At 36.8% G+C, this 17,465-nt stretch overlaps 1 protein-coding gene across 4 annotated transcripts in view; it reads left to right on the top strand.

Moving 5' to 3' along the window:
- Positions 1-17,465, top strand: part of Spef2 (sperm flagellar 2) — a 224,325-nt gene that overhangs the window by 141,601 nt on the left and 65,259 nt on the right. For 3 of the 4 annotated variants that reach the window (XM_023712040.1, XM_023712034.1, XM_023712033.1), the window contains 4 exons: positions 3,101-3,281; positions 9,427-9,580; positions 11,447-11,575; positions 13,836-13,974. In XM_023712040.1, the coding sequence (XP_023567808.1) occupies positions 3,101-3,281; positions 9,427-9,580; positions 11,447-11,575; positions 13,836-13,974 (603 nt within the window). Of the gene's footprint in view, positions 1-3,100; positions 3,282-9,426; positions 9,581-11,446; positions 11,576-13,835; positions 13,975-17,465 lie in introns of those variants that run through there. The other variant, XR_002820491.1, reaches the window with a different exon arrangement.

The raw sequence follows: 17,465 nt of genomic DNA, 5'->3' as shown, positions 1-17,465 counted from the left end.
AGAGAGAGACAGAGAGAGAGACAGAGAGAGAGAGAGGAAGGAAGGAAGAAGGAGGAGGAGGAGGGAGGGGAGGGGAGGGGAGGAGGACAAAATCTACAAGCCATTTGCAACCATGTATGGGAATCAGAAGACTTGAGATCGAGAAACAGGAACTCTCAGTCAAATGCTGAATATTTTATTGCATATCGTGCAATAAGCTATTTTTGCCTATATGAGATAATTTAGTTATGAGTATTGCTTGTTTTTGCTTTGTTTATTTTATCATAATTTGTTCCAAAAAAAAAAAAAAAAGATTTGAGGTTGCCTGAACACAATAATGTTCTGCAATGATCCAAGATTCATCTGTTCTCTTTCCAGCCTTCTCCTACCTAGGACTATCCTAACCTTACCAGGACCTCCATGTGTGTAAAACACACATGAGGAAAAGTGTGTGTCCTCTTATTGATAAAAATGAAAAAGAAATGTTTGGCAAGCTGCTGAATGAGAACTTCGAAATTAAAAACAATGAGAAGTTCTGAGGGCAGCATGAGCCATCAGCACCATCAAAAGAGGGCAAGTTGCAGCACTGGAGTGGTAGGGCATTCTGTTCTTAGTATAAAATAGCAAGTCATGGGAAGTTATTAATGTTGGTTGATAGAACAAAACTGCAAAGAACAGCCAGTTCTTACTTTTCTGCAGAACAACTCTGTACCAATCTCAACCTCAAATCACTGCCTTGGCTATCTGCTGGAACTATCAGTCATTCACTGTATCAACCAATCAACCAGCCAGCCAATAAACCACAGTGTCTGAAACGTGTAGAGAAACAAGTTTTACATATCATTTTTGCTTTATTCCTTCCACAATCCTATAACAATGATAGTACTGCAGTAACATTACATAAAAGTAGTAACCATTAATAACGAAAAATGGTGGTAATGATATTATATTTGTATTATCTAAGAGGGACTGGGCCTCAGAAAGCTAAGTGCTGTGTCCAAGTCTATAGCTACTGACAATTGAAGAGATACCTAAAACAGGTTTTTTTTTCCAGTAAAGGAATTATAAACCTAATCTCTTTTTCTAAATGATATACCAGAGGGCCAGCAAGATAGCTCAATAGAATAAGCGCCTGTTTAGGCAAGCACAGGGGCCAGAGTTCCGTCCCTGCCACCACATGCCGTACCAGTCACATCCCTGGGCGCGCTGAGCTGGCCACCAAGATCAGGCTGGCGTTGCACACCTGTGATCCCAGAGCTGCGGAGGCTGAAAGCAGGAGGATCACTGTGAGTCTGAGCTGCATAGTGAGACCCTGTACCAAATACATAAAATAAAGAAATTGTTTTAATAAAAATAAAGTAAATGATATGCCAGTGCTGTTGTCTTTCAAATCAAGGTGTTGGGAAATAATTGTTGTATTTCATTAAGTGTATGGAAATAGTTATATGGGCTTATCACATTTGAACTAGTTTAGCATTATTTGACTTAATACTATCTGATTATTAAAATGTAATTAAATAGGTAAGCAGATAAACAGTGGATCCTCAATACACTGACTTTATGTACATGGTAGGCTGTCAGAATTTCAAGCTCTATAAGAAACAGGTATTTTCCCTATTTTACCCTTCTTAATTTCTTACAGTTCTTTTTCTTTCTTTTTCCAATTTTGCATGCCTATATGTGGTAATATGAACAACTAGTCTGAAGACAGCCATATGCAATACAACAAACACTATCAAAATCATATTATTTTGTTTGGTGAAATTCTGTATAATTTCTATTTTTTCTTTTATATTACTATTCTGTAGTCTCTTTAAAAAATAAAAAAGGAAAAGGAAAAGAATACCATATCCAAGAAACATTGTCTGATACTGCAAAATAAGACCAAGTTAATTGCTGGATTTACATCTATCTTTCCAAATCACTGTTCTCTCCTCCAGCAACTCAAATGCACAAAACCAGTACCACCTTTATTATGGATCCTGACTCTCGTTCCAACAAAGGCATCTAGGAAGCACTCTCCTCATCCCTTCTCTGAACTGAGTGTTTTACAATTCTGTCACTAAACTATAATTCCAATCACAAAAACACTATCTTGTAGATCTCTCTCCATTTCAGTTAACCTTTGAGATCCTGGAGTGCTTTAAGGTGGCATATTCTCAAGAATCACTAAAATTTTGACATCACAGCAGCAATGTCATTAAGGAAGGAAGAATAATCACTTAACTCTGTTTTGCTCCAGCACTTGACAAGACAAAGAGACAACCTTCACTATCCATACTGCAGAGAGGAGTGGGCTGCTGGGACTCTAGTCCACCCACCATCCAAACCTCGCTGCCTTCTTACCTACCATAGCCCTGCTTGGTCCCCACTTATGTCACATTGCCCTATTCATTATCCACTTAGGATGTCAAATGATCCTAGTCATTTTAGGAAGTGACATACAAGTGTATAAGCATATTTCACATTAGAAGAGTATGCCCTAGAAAAATTTCAATGCTGTATTTTCTTCATAGTCACTGTTGTTTAATCTTCCTCTTTATGATTACTGAGAATTACATCTAAAAATCATGTTTTTCTAAAAAAAGATCACATTTACTATTTGCTATGAGTTTTCTCTTATCATTAAGCAACTAGATGGGGGCCAGCCAAATAGCTCAGTGGATTAAAGCACGTGCAAGCAGGTACAGGGGCCAGGGGTTCAATCCCTAGGCCTGCTATGCTGGCCATGCCCCCGGAGCACACTGAGACAGCAATTGAGACTGGGCATGGCGGCACATGCCTGTAATCCCAGCTCTTGGGAGGCTGTAAACAGGCAGATCACTACAAGCCTGATCTAGTAGTGAGACTCTGAACACTCTGTAGACCTTTTCTTAAAATACAAAAGAGAGAGAGAGAGAGAGAGAGAGAGAGAGAGAGAGAGAGAGAGAGAGAGAGAGAATAGATGACAGAAATTTAATTATAGTTTTTTGTAATCTTCCCCTTCAAAGAATTCTTCCAAGGAAACTTTGAAATTGGATGTTAGAAGAAAACAACAAAATTCATCAAGGAGCACGATCATAAAAAATAGGATTCTGTTAAATAAAATCTATTTCTTTTTGTTCTGTTTTCTTTTCAAAAGGCTTCCTCCAGTTCCTCGAATATCCATTTCTCCAGAAACAGGTACGCTCAGACCAAAAGCAAAAGCAATATTGAAAAACAAGGTGGATTGCTCACTAGAAAGCATAGTGTTAAACTTTGAGGCAAATGAGAAGTTGGTCATGGACACCTGGCAGCAGACCTCTTCAGCAATAGCTCACATGGTAAGCAGTGCTTATACTTACACTTCCATTCAGTAATACCCATTCATTAAATACCAAGAATGGTAAGGCGCTCTAAGTAGTTATATGATATTCTCAAGAATCCTATAAAAGTATGTCTTCAAAAAGGATCTGCACCCTCCACCCCCAAGAAAGAGGAAGTGAAACCATTTGGCTAATAAATACTGGAGAGCTCTAAGTACTGGGGCCTACAGGGCCAGCCAGAAAATACTAATGTGCCAAGTTAAACAGGAGACAATAGAGAGGGTGGGACCGTGACTAAGTAGAAGGCACGCCATTGTCAAATCTCACAGCACATAATTACAGTTCCTAACTGGGTGTGTCTTAGTTTGTCTCATAATCCTTTTGGCTTCTCAGTCTCAGTCTTCTCTTTGTATGATCATCTCATACATCATCCCCAAGGTCTTTCTTCCTCTGTCTGACTTTCTTTCTCACTTTTCTTTTCACTCACCAATACTATACTCATAAGCTGTAATCATTGTCTTGCTTCTGTTCAAAAAGCATTTTAATGTAGATTTTGACACAGTAAGAAAAATGTATGAAATATTATTTCCTGGCTTCATGGGCCACTTAAAATACCCTCAGCCCCACTGTATGGGAGGAGTAGAATAAGTTTTGTACCTTCTTATTCTTTCTTATTCTCCTTCCAGTCTTCACCCTCCTTGTCCTCACTACAGGGCTCACCATCTGCCTTTGTAGAAATAATTTTCTTAATTTTTTAAAGAGTTTTTATTTGCCATGTCTGTAGCTCTAAACACTAATTTAACTTTGCCTGCTTTTGAGCTTAAAAAAATGCAATTATAGATTCTGTCTTTTTTGTGTCTTCTTATTTATGAGATCTATTCCATGTTGCTGAATACAGAAGTATCTGTTCATTTCTGTTGTTGTGCAGTGTTTCAGTAAATGACTACACTGCAGTTTATTTATCCAGGCTGCTTCTAGTATGCTCTTGGATTCCTCATTTGATGCCATTGCTGTTGTCACTGGCAGCTGTATGTGTGTGTATCTAAGGGAATTTGATGTTTTTTATACCAGTAGAAAACTTTGCATTGCATTTCAGTTTTCATAAGACTATACCTGTAGATTTTTCGATATACCCTATACACTATTACTTAATAAACATACATTTCATTGTTTATATGTAAATTTTATGATTTATCTTATATTTTATGATATAGTTCTAGTTCAAAATGTATTTAAGTGAATAATTATATGCAAAATTACTTAAAGCTTCACCTCATTTTTTCTCCTTTTTAAATTATCAAGAATTGTGATAAAACCACCCTTTATTGAAAGTGAAAACATTTCTGAAGTTTTATCAATTTTTGAATATTTGAGACAGTGGAAATGATTATATACTTTTAAATTAGTGAAACTTTCTGCTGAATTGAATTTTTTCTTATGAGATAGTATTTAACTATAATGCTTTTTGTAAATTGTACTTGAAATGTTTATAGATCCTAGCTTTTAATGCTTTCATTTTTAATCTTTCCGAATCTTCCACACCTTTTCACCTTTTAAAGTTTGGAAATAATGTACTGTTATTCTTTCCTTTAGTGGTCATGTTAGAAATTATACTGAGAATTAACTCATCAAAACTTATTAGTAATTTATGGTGTTACTCTTAGGTACCTCTAAATGAATTACTTAATCTTATTTCCAATTTAAAATGGGGGGAGGGGAATGATATAATTTAAAATATTCAATGAAAAAGAAGAAAAAAGGACAATAAAACATTTGGGACAAACAACATTGGTAAGAGGAAAAAAAACATTGGTAAGAGGAACATAATATATTTACATCCCAAATGTATCTATAATTACATTAATTTTAGAAGAGCAAAATGATCCAGATATAAAATTATTATTAGATTTTAATTAGGCACATATGATGCTTATAAGGATAGAGAAATAGTGTCTCTTTATTGACCCCAAAAGAGAACGGCATAGTGTGAAACTTTCCCGTAGCCATGTAGGATGCCATACTCTTCCCCTCGCAGCCTAGATGTTCAGCCTGCTGTGTACTGGCCAGTACCATCTCACCAAAAGCATTCTCTACGTGACTGGCCAGTGCTTGCCCCATTTTCCAAGGGCATTGTAGTGTCATGGTTCTTCCTCCTAAGTCATCAGAACTGATTTCTGACCAGTAATTTGCCTATTTTCTGAACCTCCAGGGAGGGTCCTTATCCGTGTATAATGATTATTATCTATTCAGCTCATTTAACTCTTAGAATTGATGCTAGCTTTGTACTTTTAATCTTGGTATTTGTTTTCCTGAATACTTAATAGTTTCTAAAATATTTCATGTTCCCTAGTCTAGCATAATGCCCACACACAACATGACCCTAGTCCTGAAGTACTACCACTTCTGTATTCATGAGACTGATGTCACTATAAATGATGATGGCCATGACAATATTGATTACAACAAAGGACACAAGTACCAAGCACCAGAGAGTAGAAACCATATTTAGAAGCTATAAGAAAAAAGTGAATTATTCACATTGGTAATTGAGCTACATAAATATAATTTACAAGTCATATATTACATTAAAATTACCTGGAAAATGACATTTTAAAGAACTGAGGAGGCTAAATTCTCACCAGCACCTGAGTTTGAGACCCTGCATAAGCGATAAGTGAACGCTAAATGGGCGTTGTACCAATTTAAATATAATAGTCTCATGTAATCCAGAATTGTGAGTCATAGCTGTGTATACAAAAAATTGAAATATGTTCACATTATAAGTTGAATATGCATGTGCATAGTATAAATGATAACACCCCCAAAATATTATACTTTTGGAAAGAGAAGCCCAAAGAGCATTAGATAGATCTCTTGATTAAGCTCTGTGACTTTAGGAAAGTCCCCTTTACTTCTCGATCCTAAATCCCTTCTCTGTGTTGTGGCATATACTCTTGAAGGGTTGAGAAGATCACCGAAACAACGTATAGGAAAATATTTTGGAAGCTGTAAGCATAATATATTCTGTTGTCAGAAATTTATATGAATTTGCAGTATTTTCTTTTGGGACTTCAATGAAACATCATAAAAAGGAAAAAGATTATCAATAAATATTACTAATAGTTATATAAGAAGTCAGCTTTTAGATTTTAAATAGACTTGCATGATTTTGATGTCACTTGATCAAAGACAGACAAAAATAAAGTATAGCTTTTACATCCAGAATCGTAAGTGCTTAAGCCTTGCTTTTTTAGGAAACAAATATTGAAGGGAACTTTCGGTACCAAATGAGAAAGGTGTGATTCAGTAAATAGGTGCAGGGAAAACGGTACTAGCAGAGATTACTGCAATTGAAATGAGAGCACATCAAAGGGGGCTTTTCTGTGTGACAATTGTACCAAGATTTATCCGCTTAGTATGCTGTGTTAATTTTTAGCAAAACTTCCTTCTAATTAGTAGGTAAGCACTTATTCCAAAGGAGTCATATTTAAGACTCACAATGTCCAAGAATTATGTTGAAAGTTCTCTCCAGGCCTACAAACTAGATTGCTGACTATATTGCAAATTACATTAAATTTTGAAAAAGCCTCAGAGTTCTTAAAGGAAAATGGACCCTAAAATGCAGGTCAGGATAATTATTACCATCATAATCACTGTCATCATCATCTTCACAAGGTTTTTACCAAGGAGAAAAATGCAATTTTAAAGGAAATGGTTAGCTTTTCAGTGCTTTGCAAGAACAGATTGAAACCTGAATTGCTTGCAATTTAGGGGGAATGTTAACAAGCCTGTTTTCAGCTCTAGCAAGAACTTGAAAGCTTAGTAGGGTATATAGCATAAAATCCATTTTTATCAAAAGACATCCGTGAACATAAAACAAAAAACCTGAAACAAAAACTGACTTGCTGTCTCAAACCTTAATGGATTTTTCCAAGCTGCTGCTGTTTTGAAAAAGCTGTGGGGTTGTCTGTGTGATGTGATTATTTTCAAAAACATTTTCATCAGCTAGTAAGTATTTGCTGGACATGTTGTGTGACCACAGTGCGCATGCCCCAAGACATAATGGGCACAGTCCTGGGGAGCATGAAGCCTATCGGGAGGGTGGGGTGAGATTTGCTTATGGCACAGCTGGGGACAGTTACAGGCTCAGCCACAGGGTCGCAAGTGTGGCAGGAATTTGGAAGTGAAGACCCAGCTGGTACATCTCACTCACAAAATTGTAAAAAGGTAAATCTTTCTATTCATCTTCATTAATCTTCTTGTTTACCCTTCCTCTCCCTCACCACCCCATTTTCCTCACAAATAACATCTGGTTTGGACTAAGAGAGTATGTAAATAAATAAGCCGCCATTTCTTTGCCCCCATTTCTTTGCTGTAAGATTTTTCCCTCTGGCATAAAAGAGAAGTGGGAAAAAGTAAAGAAATCCTTTATTGCTTTGCATGGGAGATCTGTGGAAAAGATTACATGCCTCTCCATGGAGAGCTGGGTGTGGGGTTTCTATGGCACTGGACTAGAAGTGGAGTTTACATGGACAGTATGGTGTCATACATGGTGCTGATTGGGGAAGGCTTGACACCTGCAGAAAAGGAAGAGGAAGGACCGCGTGCTGTTGTTCTTGGGCCCCTGCCATGTTGGATCACTACCACGATGAGTAGGCAGAACTTTTACTTGGGTAGAAACCCATCACTTGCCAATTAGCTTATTGAAATTTTAAAGTTCATGAACTTTTCAGCACTCCCTCCACTCTATATATGTGTTCTGTTTCTTCTCTTGAGACTTTTCTTAGCCCTCATATACAGCCTTTATTTCCCAAGAGGTTATTGGACTTAATGCAAATGGTCCAGTATTTATATCTTCAGGAATGACTTCATTGTGAGGTATGCATATATGTATGTTTATGTGTATTTTAGAGTTTAATTTACAATAGTAATTGCATATATTCATGGCATAAAATGGGATGTTTTCATAGTTTACACAGTAAAATGATCAAATCAAACTAGTAATGTATCCATTACCTCACTTGCATCTTTGCAGGGAAAATATTTAAAATCAACACTTCTAGAAACTTATGCAGTATAATAGTATAATATAGTCTCCATATTGTACACTAGATCACCAGAACTTGTGCCTCCCATCTAACTGAAACTCTGTACTCTGACCACCATCATTCTTCTCCCCATCTTACTCATTCTCCCACCTTTCCTACTTTACTCACTGGCAAAACTAAAGTACTCTGTACTTCTATGCATGCAAATATTTTAGGCAATAAAGATGAGAATGGGTAGTATTTGTCATTCTGTGTCTGGCTACAGGACAAGTTCAATCATGTAGTCCTGAGGTGAGGTTTTCTGTAGCCTGATGAGCACAGCTATCCTCAGAGAAGAAGTGGAAGTACACTTTTGGGTGGATGACTAATATTCCCTTAATCAAGACATTCGTAAGAATGAAAGGAGGGGCTTTCTGGCAAAAAGTTGAAGGTCAGCTGAATACAGGAATCTATGAGCTAGGAGTTTAGCTAGGGACAGGGCATCTTCATAACTCAGTCTTCTAGGATTGTATCTAGTGTTGGAGCAGAAGAAAGCCAAGGATTCAGTGTTCATGAGCCAAATAACAAAGGGCATGTATATCTCAAAATTAATTAGAGGGGCATGAAAAGTATCATTTTATGTATATCATACAGTACTTAAGCATAGCTGCTTTTGCAATATAAGAATTTCATTAAAGGAAGTTCAATAGAAGAAAACACAAAAATAAATCTCCATCAGGGGTTAATTATGAATTTAAAAAAAGTTTAAGAAACATATAGGAAATCCTTACACTGAAGACCAAGAGATGACAGAAACTTGGAAGATGATTAAGGCTTAAATTCACAGACTCTGAGAGTGAAAACAAAGGAATTTTGACATAATCATGGAAATGTCATTTTCTGGAAGTGGCAATTAGAACACTTCATTATGATTTGCAAACTGGACTTAAGACAGTGAAAACTACCTTTCATACGTTGTAAAGGGGCAGCATCTCTGTATGCTGCCAAGATCGAATCCAAAGGCAGACTTGTTGGCTGCAGAATAGGGCTTCAGCAGAGTCTAGTGATGCCCAAATCCAGTAGTTGCTGTATTTCATGAACACATAATGATCAAGGTGCTGTCATTATACAACTAGCTGACTGCTGAAATTCACCAGAGGATCATGGAAGAAGAAAAAGAAAACCAGCCAGCAGACTCAAAAGAAAAGCCACCTCCGATGGGTGCGAATAAAAAAGGCAAGAAGGAAAAGGAGCCCCCTCCAAAAAAGAAGGCAGATAAAGCAGCAAAAGGTATTTGTGGTTTTGTCCCCCAGAACCTTGGGTGGTTCAACCTCCCCTTAGAAGAAAACAAGCAATTAGCCAGGTACATTAACCTCTAATACTGCCTATTTGGTTTAATCTAGAGATCTGGCTTCTATAAGCTGTAGAGTTAGTTGGAAAATCACATTACATATCCATCTATTGTACCTAATGTCTTTATCTAAATAACCAAATGTTCAACATGTGTCTCTGACAGTTTTAAACATATTAAAAGAACTTCCAAGATATTAAAAGAACTTCCAACTTTTTATCAATCTGAGGAGTTGATATAAGGGAGTCAACATTTGCTGTCACAAGAATTTTGACAGCTCTGTGTATCAGAGCTTTCTTTGCTTGAAGTGAAGCAAGTTCCTCTCCCCTGGAACCCTCCTACCTAAATCTTTGCCTCAGAGACAGGAGGGGAAACAAAAGAGGAAAGAGAGCTCAGGCTGGGAAGAACTTCCAGTTAATTTTAGGAGTAGCATTAGCACAAATATTATCCTCCCTCTGAATATTTCCACTTGTACATTTTTGAAGCAATTGAGATAAGAAAGTTAAAGTGAGAAGTGCATGAAATCAGTCTCTTAATTGATTGCCATCGTGTGTTTATTGGGAATCTACCTTGCAAAACAGTTTACGGTGCTGTCAAAAGCACAACAGTGAATGAAAAGCAACATCAGGAATCAAAACTGCGATTTGACCCTTGATTTAAAAATTGTAGTCTAACAGTGGAGACAGACATTTGAAAATAGTTAATTTTGATAGATGAGGTCTAGGTACTTGGAGGACAAGGTCCACTTCTACCATCTGAGGAAACAGGGTCACACTTACTAGATAGATTACACTTAAGAAGACATGAGAGGAGTCAGGGAGAAGTACTGAGGATGGGAGAAGGTGGTTAGTCACTTAAGGCAAAGGGAAGGGTCACAGCCCAGTGTCGAGGACACCACTTTAGCTCCTCTTGTATGATCAACAAGTGAAATATATGTGCAGCATCTAAAGGTTACCCTTATTTTTAGTGAAATAAACAGTTGAGACTAATTCTATAATTAGACATGATAAAAAGAAACCAGAGAGATTAATATCTCCTTCATTTGTAACCAACACATTCTATAAATTCTCCACGTAGTCTATGATTACAGCAGACACATCTTATTACAATTTTGGGTTTACATTTAAGTCTTCTTCACAAGATTTGAACCCTTTGTATTCACACTCTGAAGAAAGAATTTTTAGGGCTATGTAAAGCATGCCTGTAGTTAGAATCATACTACCATCTCCCGTAGGTAAATCCTCTGACAAATAGCAGTATGTTTTCATTTTCCAATCTCTTATGCAAGTAGTGAAGTGCACATAGTCACATGCTAATTAAAAGGTAAGTAACTAGGCTACAGATCCTTGACTGTCACCGACATGTCAGCCACACCTTCTTGAGGTTATCCTCTTGTCTTCTCTTGGTAAAGACCTGGGGAACTGATGCAAGGAATTGTACCTCCGCAGGTGGCTCGCTGTGCACTGTATGTTGGTGTTTCTGAATTCTGGCCCTATATTCTGGATTTCACCACCTTTAGATCCCATAACCATCTCTGCACTTGTTCCCTTTCTTTTTATGATTCTGTACAAATTGGGCTGCTTTTAGGAGTCCCACTTGCAAAACACAAGGAGAATTAAAGCAAAGGAAAGGGTCACAGCCCAATGCTGAGGGCTGTCAGGACTTCATCAATCACGCTGTCATACTGAGAAGACCAAGCTTTCTTATTTCTAAGCCAGTAGAGGTCTACAGGTTTTCTTTGTGCTCATTTTGTCCAGACAAGATATGCATAAGCTCTTACTTAACGTATTACATTGCTCTTTCAGATAAATCACCTTCTATAGCAGACTCCACTTCTGTGGTGGTAACAGCAGAGGAAATGGCTGAAATGGAGAAGAAAAATGAATTGAGGCTCAAAATAAAGGAAGAACATATTACTGCCCTGCAATTTGAAGGTATCAGTGAGAATCAACACAGATGATGCTTTTGAGTAGAAAATAGACTGGTACTAAACAGCCCTAGCAGTCTCATCAGTTGCCTCAGACTGTATCTGGGGAACTCAAAACCAAACAAAAGGAAAAGAGAGCAATCAGTTAGTTGTTTTCACTTGGTCACAGGAGAAACAGATTTCACTGGTTACTGTGTGGGTTACATGTTTTGGCTACAGTCTCAATTGCCTTTAGGATCTCAGAAAGAAATAAAAAGAATTTTGTAAGGGGTTAGAAGAGCAAGGATGATTATTAAAATCTCAAAGAATAGAAAAAAAACTACAGCATTTTAAAACTAGCTGATTTTACAGGATTTAGGTGAGGGATACCTAAAGTAAGTGGTTTTATATTGCAATAATAATAATAATTTTCTCCCTTTAGGAAAAGAATCCCTGATCAGTGGCCAACAGGTCTGAAAGGAATTACTGGGAGAAAAGGCTATATTCAAGTTTTTAGTAGGTGTCTCCAACATTTGAGGGTCTTCTTTTGCCCCTTCAGGCAGTAAGAATTCTACAAGACATACTGTTCTTTGGCCCCTGTGAATGTCTTATAAAGCAATCAAAATGAAATTTGAAATACTAGAAAGCCAAGCAAAAAATGTCAAAGAAACCATGATCAATATACTAAGCAAAAAATCCTAAAACTGCAGTACTCCATAAGCAGAGACACTTTAGCAACTCAGGAGCCACTATCTATTTAGGATGCTTTCCACTCTTCTCTCCTTTTCTCTCTCCTCATTCTCCACCCTCATTCTACCACCCACTTCCCTAAGCAGCAATAAAATCAGAAATACATTAAATACAAGGAATCCTAGGATCTGAAGACAGTCAGAGACATGCACCTGCCTCTCTCCCTGATTCCAAAGGCATTCAGTAGGTTTCATCTTTCAGTTTATTCAATGCAGGATATTTAGTGTATATTTAGTGAAATTCATTCATTCATGCAATAAAAGTGTATTGAATTTCTCTCTATACCAAGTTGTGTGATGGTTGCTGAAGGCCTACATCAGCAATAAAACAAAAACTAAAGTTGAGAGGAAGAGAGATACAAGTATTATAGTAATCACTTACAATGTTCTGTGATACTGTAGATAGGCATACAGAACAAAGGGGGCAAGAATATGTCAAGACAGACTTTCAGCAGGATCTAGGAATATGGGTAAGTTTGACAAGAGGGCAAAGTAGAGTAGGAATGGAGAAGAGAATCATGTGCTAAGGAGAGAGGGTGTAAGGAGCACACTGGTGATGTGTGGTGAATAGATATGGAGTATGATTTGGGAGGTGGAAAGTCCTATCCTGGAGAGCAAATATGTCCTGCCAACAAAGTGAAATTGTCCCTACTGCAGCTGAGAGCTAATGAAAAATCTGGGTAGAAAAAATAGGATCACATTACAGGCAATGCAGAATATTCAGAGTACCCAGATAATTTGAGCTGGCCTAGAATTGTGAGAAAATGGTATTTTTAAAAGTAAGGTTGAAATTATTACAATCATTTAATGACAGGTAATAAGCACCCAAACTAGCTGGGTGAATAGAAAAATCCAAGGGAGGTAGGGAAGTTATTTTGGAAGTAAAATCTAGACCTAGAAATGTGCCAGCAACAGCAGTAATCTCAGGGAAGCATATATTTCCCCACAATTATAGCATTGCTGAAAAATGTCATGCCACTGACACCTCTGGGTTCATCCTAAGTAGGGAAGCATACCCAAGATTCTTTGTTTCCACACTTTTTCAAATTCATAAATCATATGTATATTTCCCAATCCATTTATAGAAGAGCATGTTGCCATAAAGTAAAATATATGTGAAATGCAAGTATAGGTTTGTTTTCCATAATTTCTGGAATGACTCTAGCACACATTACATTTTGCTTCATAATTAAGATGGATATTATCTTATCTGCATTGTTGTATTTACTGTTTGCCTGTAACTTCACAAACCAAAGCAAGATTTGCTTAAAATAAATTCAATTTATTAGAAAATACATGAAAAATGATTACTTTTTTAATTTTTAAGGAGAATAGAAAGGAAAAAATATTAGAAATGATACAGAATTTTACTAAATAAGAGAATAGAAATTCAACAACAGTTGTTATATTGCATATTGTTGCCTTCAACTTGGTTGTTCAGATTATCAGATGTAAGTATGCAAAATTGGTCGAAAAACTAAAAAAGAAAAGAAAAAAAGTTAAGCATTGACCGTTCCTCTCATTTTTCTTTTTACACAGAGAAAGCTACACAGTTTCGACTTGAACTGATAAAGGCCAAAGCAATGAGCGTCCTTGAAGATGAGGTCATGCTTGTGACCGATGCCTACAGATTCATGGAGAAGTGGCTCGGTGAGAGGTATTTGAATGAAATGGCCAGGTAAAGTACTGCACGCCTTTCTAAGAATCATTTATGTACATATTGACTATTTATTTATTTATTTATTTATTTATTTATTTGGTACAGGGTCTCTAGGCAGCTCGTGCTCGTAGTGACCCTCCTGTCTCAACCTTCCCTGTGCTGAGATTGTGTGCCACCACGCCCAGTTTTGGTGGCCAGCTCAGTGCACCTGGCTTTCCGGGGCCAGTGCAGCCTGTGGTTCTGGGGATTGAACTCAGGTCCTTGAGTCTGCCAGACATGAGCTTAGACCAGTGAGCTATCTCCCCAGCCAGTGCATGTCTTTTAAAACATACATTTTGTTAGCTTTTGAGTGCCAAAATTGGCAAAGATTGTTGAGGTGTTTATAAGTTTTGAGTATCTTTACAAATTTAAGTTTGACCTTTGAGGAAATCATGTTTGTAAATATGTGAAGTCAGCTTTAGTGCTACACTTGTATTACCTTTCTGAAAGAAATGAGGCATGTATGAGAGGGTTCTATTACAATACCCAGTTTTGTGTATTACTTATGTGTTCAGTTTTCACAGCACTTAATGGGAACCGTACTGTAAAAGTAAGATAATAGATCACTTTTGAACATTTTTTAGAAGTTAGATTATGTTCCATATCATTCCAATGTGAGACCAAGCATCAGTAAATACAAATTAGTGAGAGATTAAAAGTTATTTGCTGGAGTGTTTCGCTAATGAGACTGATTCCCTGGTAAGCTAATACTCAGCTCCACTTTTCTCTTGAGTTCCAAGGGCTTCACTGACTTGTCACCAGTGAAAGACAGTCAGTTTCACCTCGTTCTTCCCTATAGTGAATAAAGCATCAACTTAGCAGAGTGAAGACGCTGTCATTGACAAGCAGGAGCTTGACCCTGTGGCATCTCAGGAGGCTCCCGTTATCCACAAATTAGTAGCATGTGTAACTGTTGTGGCCCTTGGAAACTTCCTCAAACACTACACCAAGACATTTCAGAAATACTTAGTTGATGTAAATTATTTACTGTATGTCAACTGGTTATAAACATTTACTGAAAATTGAGAAATTACTAAGGAAATAGGATACAAATGGTACATATTCTCAGAAACAGCAACTACCACAGGGGGAAAAAGGTTTTTGGCTTTCTTTTCTCCAGTTCTTGTGTCATAATGAAACTTCTAGTGTAAAATCTTCAAGTTAACTGTTTAGAACTGTTGTTTCATGGTGAAGAAAGAAAAAAAATTTTTTAAAAAGGATGCACACACATCTCAGTGTAACTCAGTCAGAGCCAGTCCCACAGTCCTACTCTGTATGTGCTGCTCACAAATGAAAACGTGACTTTTTCTTTCCCAAGACTCACAGCTTCCATACATGTGTCCATCGTATGAATGGATAGCATTTTTATCCAATGTGTTCATAATTCTCTTGCTTGTACATATTTCTACTCTCTCAATCTATACTTGCTGACACGTATTATGTCCTCAACAAGGGAAATTTAAAATCCAGAAATGTGATTCGGGTGTGGGGATGGAGATATAATATCCCTGCAAACTTCAAATAAAATATAGCCCAATAGTCCATAATAGCAGTGGGTTATCAGCAGAACTGGAAATTATCTGAAGTTGTTCACTTTAGTGTTTTACAACTCAGCATGTAAATATGGGATTACTTATTATACTTCGTTTTTATTTCTGCTAGATGGCTAAGACAGAGATAAAGCAAGACCTATATAACTAATAATGTAACTTTTGCATCTGACAAGGTCAGTCAAATCCCCTCAGGATTTACCCTGAAACCATGTACAACACTTTGTAGATCCTTTGTCAGTGTCCTATCCATCTGGATGAGTCACGGCCATTGCTTGACCAGTTTGCTCTCTGTGAAAGCCTGAGAGAATTTTTTCTCTCTAGCCAACTCTCCTTAGGCACACTGTACATTGCCAGTCACTTTCCTCTGTGGCCTCATAATCTCATTGATCAGAAAACTGGGGTAACCACTGAGTTACAAGATGTCATAGTACAGTTTCTGTTATGTCCTGAGTCCTCAATGACTTTGAAGGGCTATGGCCAAAATATTGGCTACAAGGATAGCCAATATTTTTCTCTAATTTTTGGTCTACACACTTTAGTTGTTAAACAACCAGAAGACAAGCTTAATGATATTATTAACCTGTAACAGAGGTACTTGAGCTTAACATCACTGTCTGTCTGAATATCAAACACCTCAAACATAACATGGAACTGCTATTTTCCAACAACCATGGATATTCTAAAATATAAATCCCTCTGGAATGTGAAAAAACAACAATTACACATTTTTACACAGAAATTTGGAAATCAAACCATATCTTTTGTATTTTATTACCTTTTCTTTTACAAACATTTACTTTAAAGAGAGTATAGCAATAATTGATATGACATTAAAGCAGTACACATTTAGAAGAACAAAATGATAGGTATTTAAAGCATGGTTTTAGTATTACACATTGCTATCCTTAGTGTAGTTGCTTAGTTCACAATTATCAGCATATATAGTTAGGGTGAGAATTCTACTCATTAACTACTATTTTGAAAAACCTGGTGGAGATTCTAAGGACCATTTTCTTTAGTATCTCTTCTATGTAAATGTATGGTTTTGATCATGCGTATTTCCTAAAATTTCTCCTTTCTCTCTCTTCATTGTTTAGCCTTTAAGTTATTGCTTTCCACTTAACTGTTCTACCTTTTAATTTTTATTTCTTCTTGAAAGTTTTTATGCTAGGGAGACATGGAGATATTTACACATGTAGGTTTGGTTTATTTCATTTATGACTGTACCTTCAAGTTGCATCCACATATATATGAAGGCTTTGAGTTTATTTTTATGTATAGCTGAGAAATACTCCATTGTATAAAACACCACTTCTTTTTCATCCTTTCCTCTGGTGATGGGCATTTTTGTTTCCAAGATTTAGCTATTACAAATTGTGCTGCTATAAACATAGACACACATATATCACTATGATATGATGTTTTCAGTTCTTTTGGGAAAATTTCCAGAAGGGGAATAGCTGGATTGTATGGGATCATCAGTCCTAGTTTTGTGAGGAGTCTCCACACTGATTTCTATAATGGTTACACAAGTCTACATTCCCACCAGAAGTAAAGAAGAGTTCCCTTTTCCCCACAGCCTCTCTAGCATATGTTGTTGGTTGATTTCTTTATGATAGCCATTCTTTCTGTGGTGAGAAGGTATATAAGTGTTATTTTAATTTGCATTTCTTGAATGGCTAGTGATGTGGAGCATTTTTTCATGTATTTATTTGCTTCTTGTATTTCTTCCTCAGAGAACTGTGTGTTCATCTCAGATACCCACTTTTAGATTGGGTCTTTAAATTTTCGGGCCCTAAAAGTTTTTTAGTTCTTTATAAATTCTAGATAGAAGACCTGTGTCTGAGTGCTTATTAGTTAAGATTTTTTCCAAAAGTGTGCATTATCTTTTAACTCTGTTGGTAATTTCTTTTTTTT

The sequence above is a fragment of the Octodon degus genome, unplaced genomic scaffold (assembly GCF_000260255.1).
Source record: "Octodon degus isolate 3935 unplaced genomic scaffold, OctDeg1.0 scaffold00002, whole genome shotgun sequence".
NCBI lineage: Eukaryota > Metazoa > Chordata > Mammalia > Rodentia > Octodontidae > Octodon > Octodon degus.
Note: the sequence above shows the minus strand (reverse complement) of the source record. Positions and strands in the feature narration are given on the sequence as shown.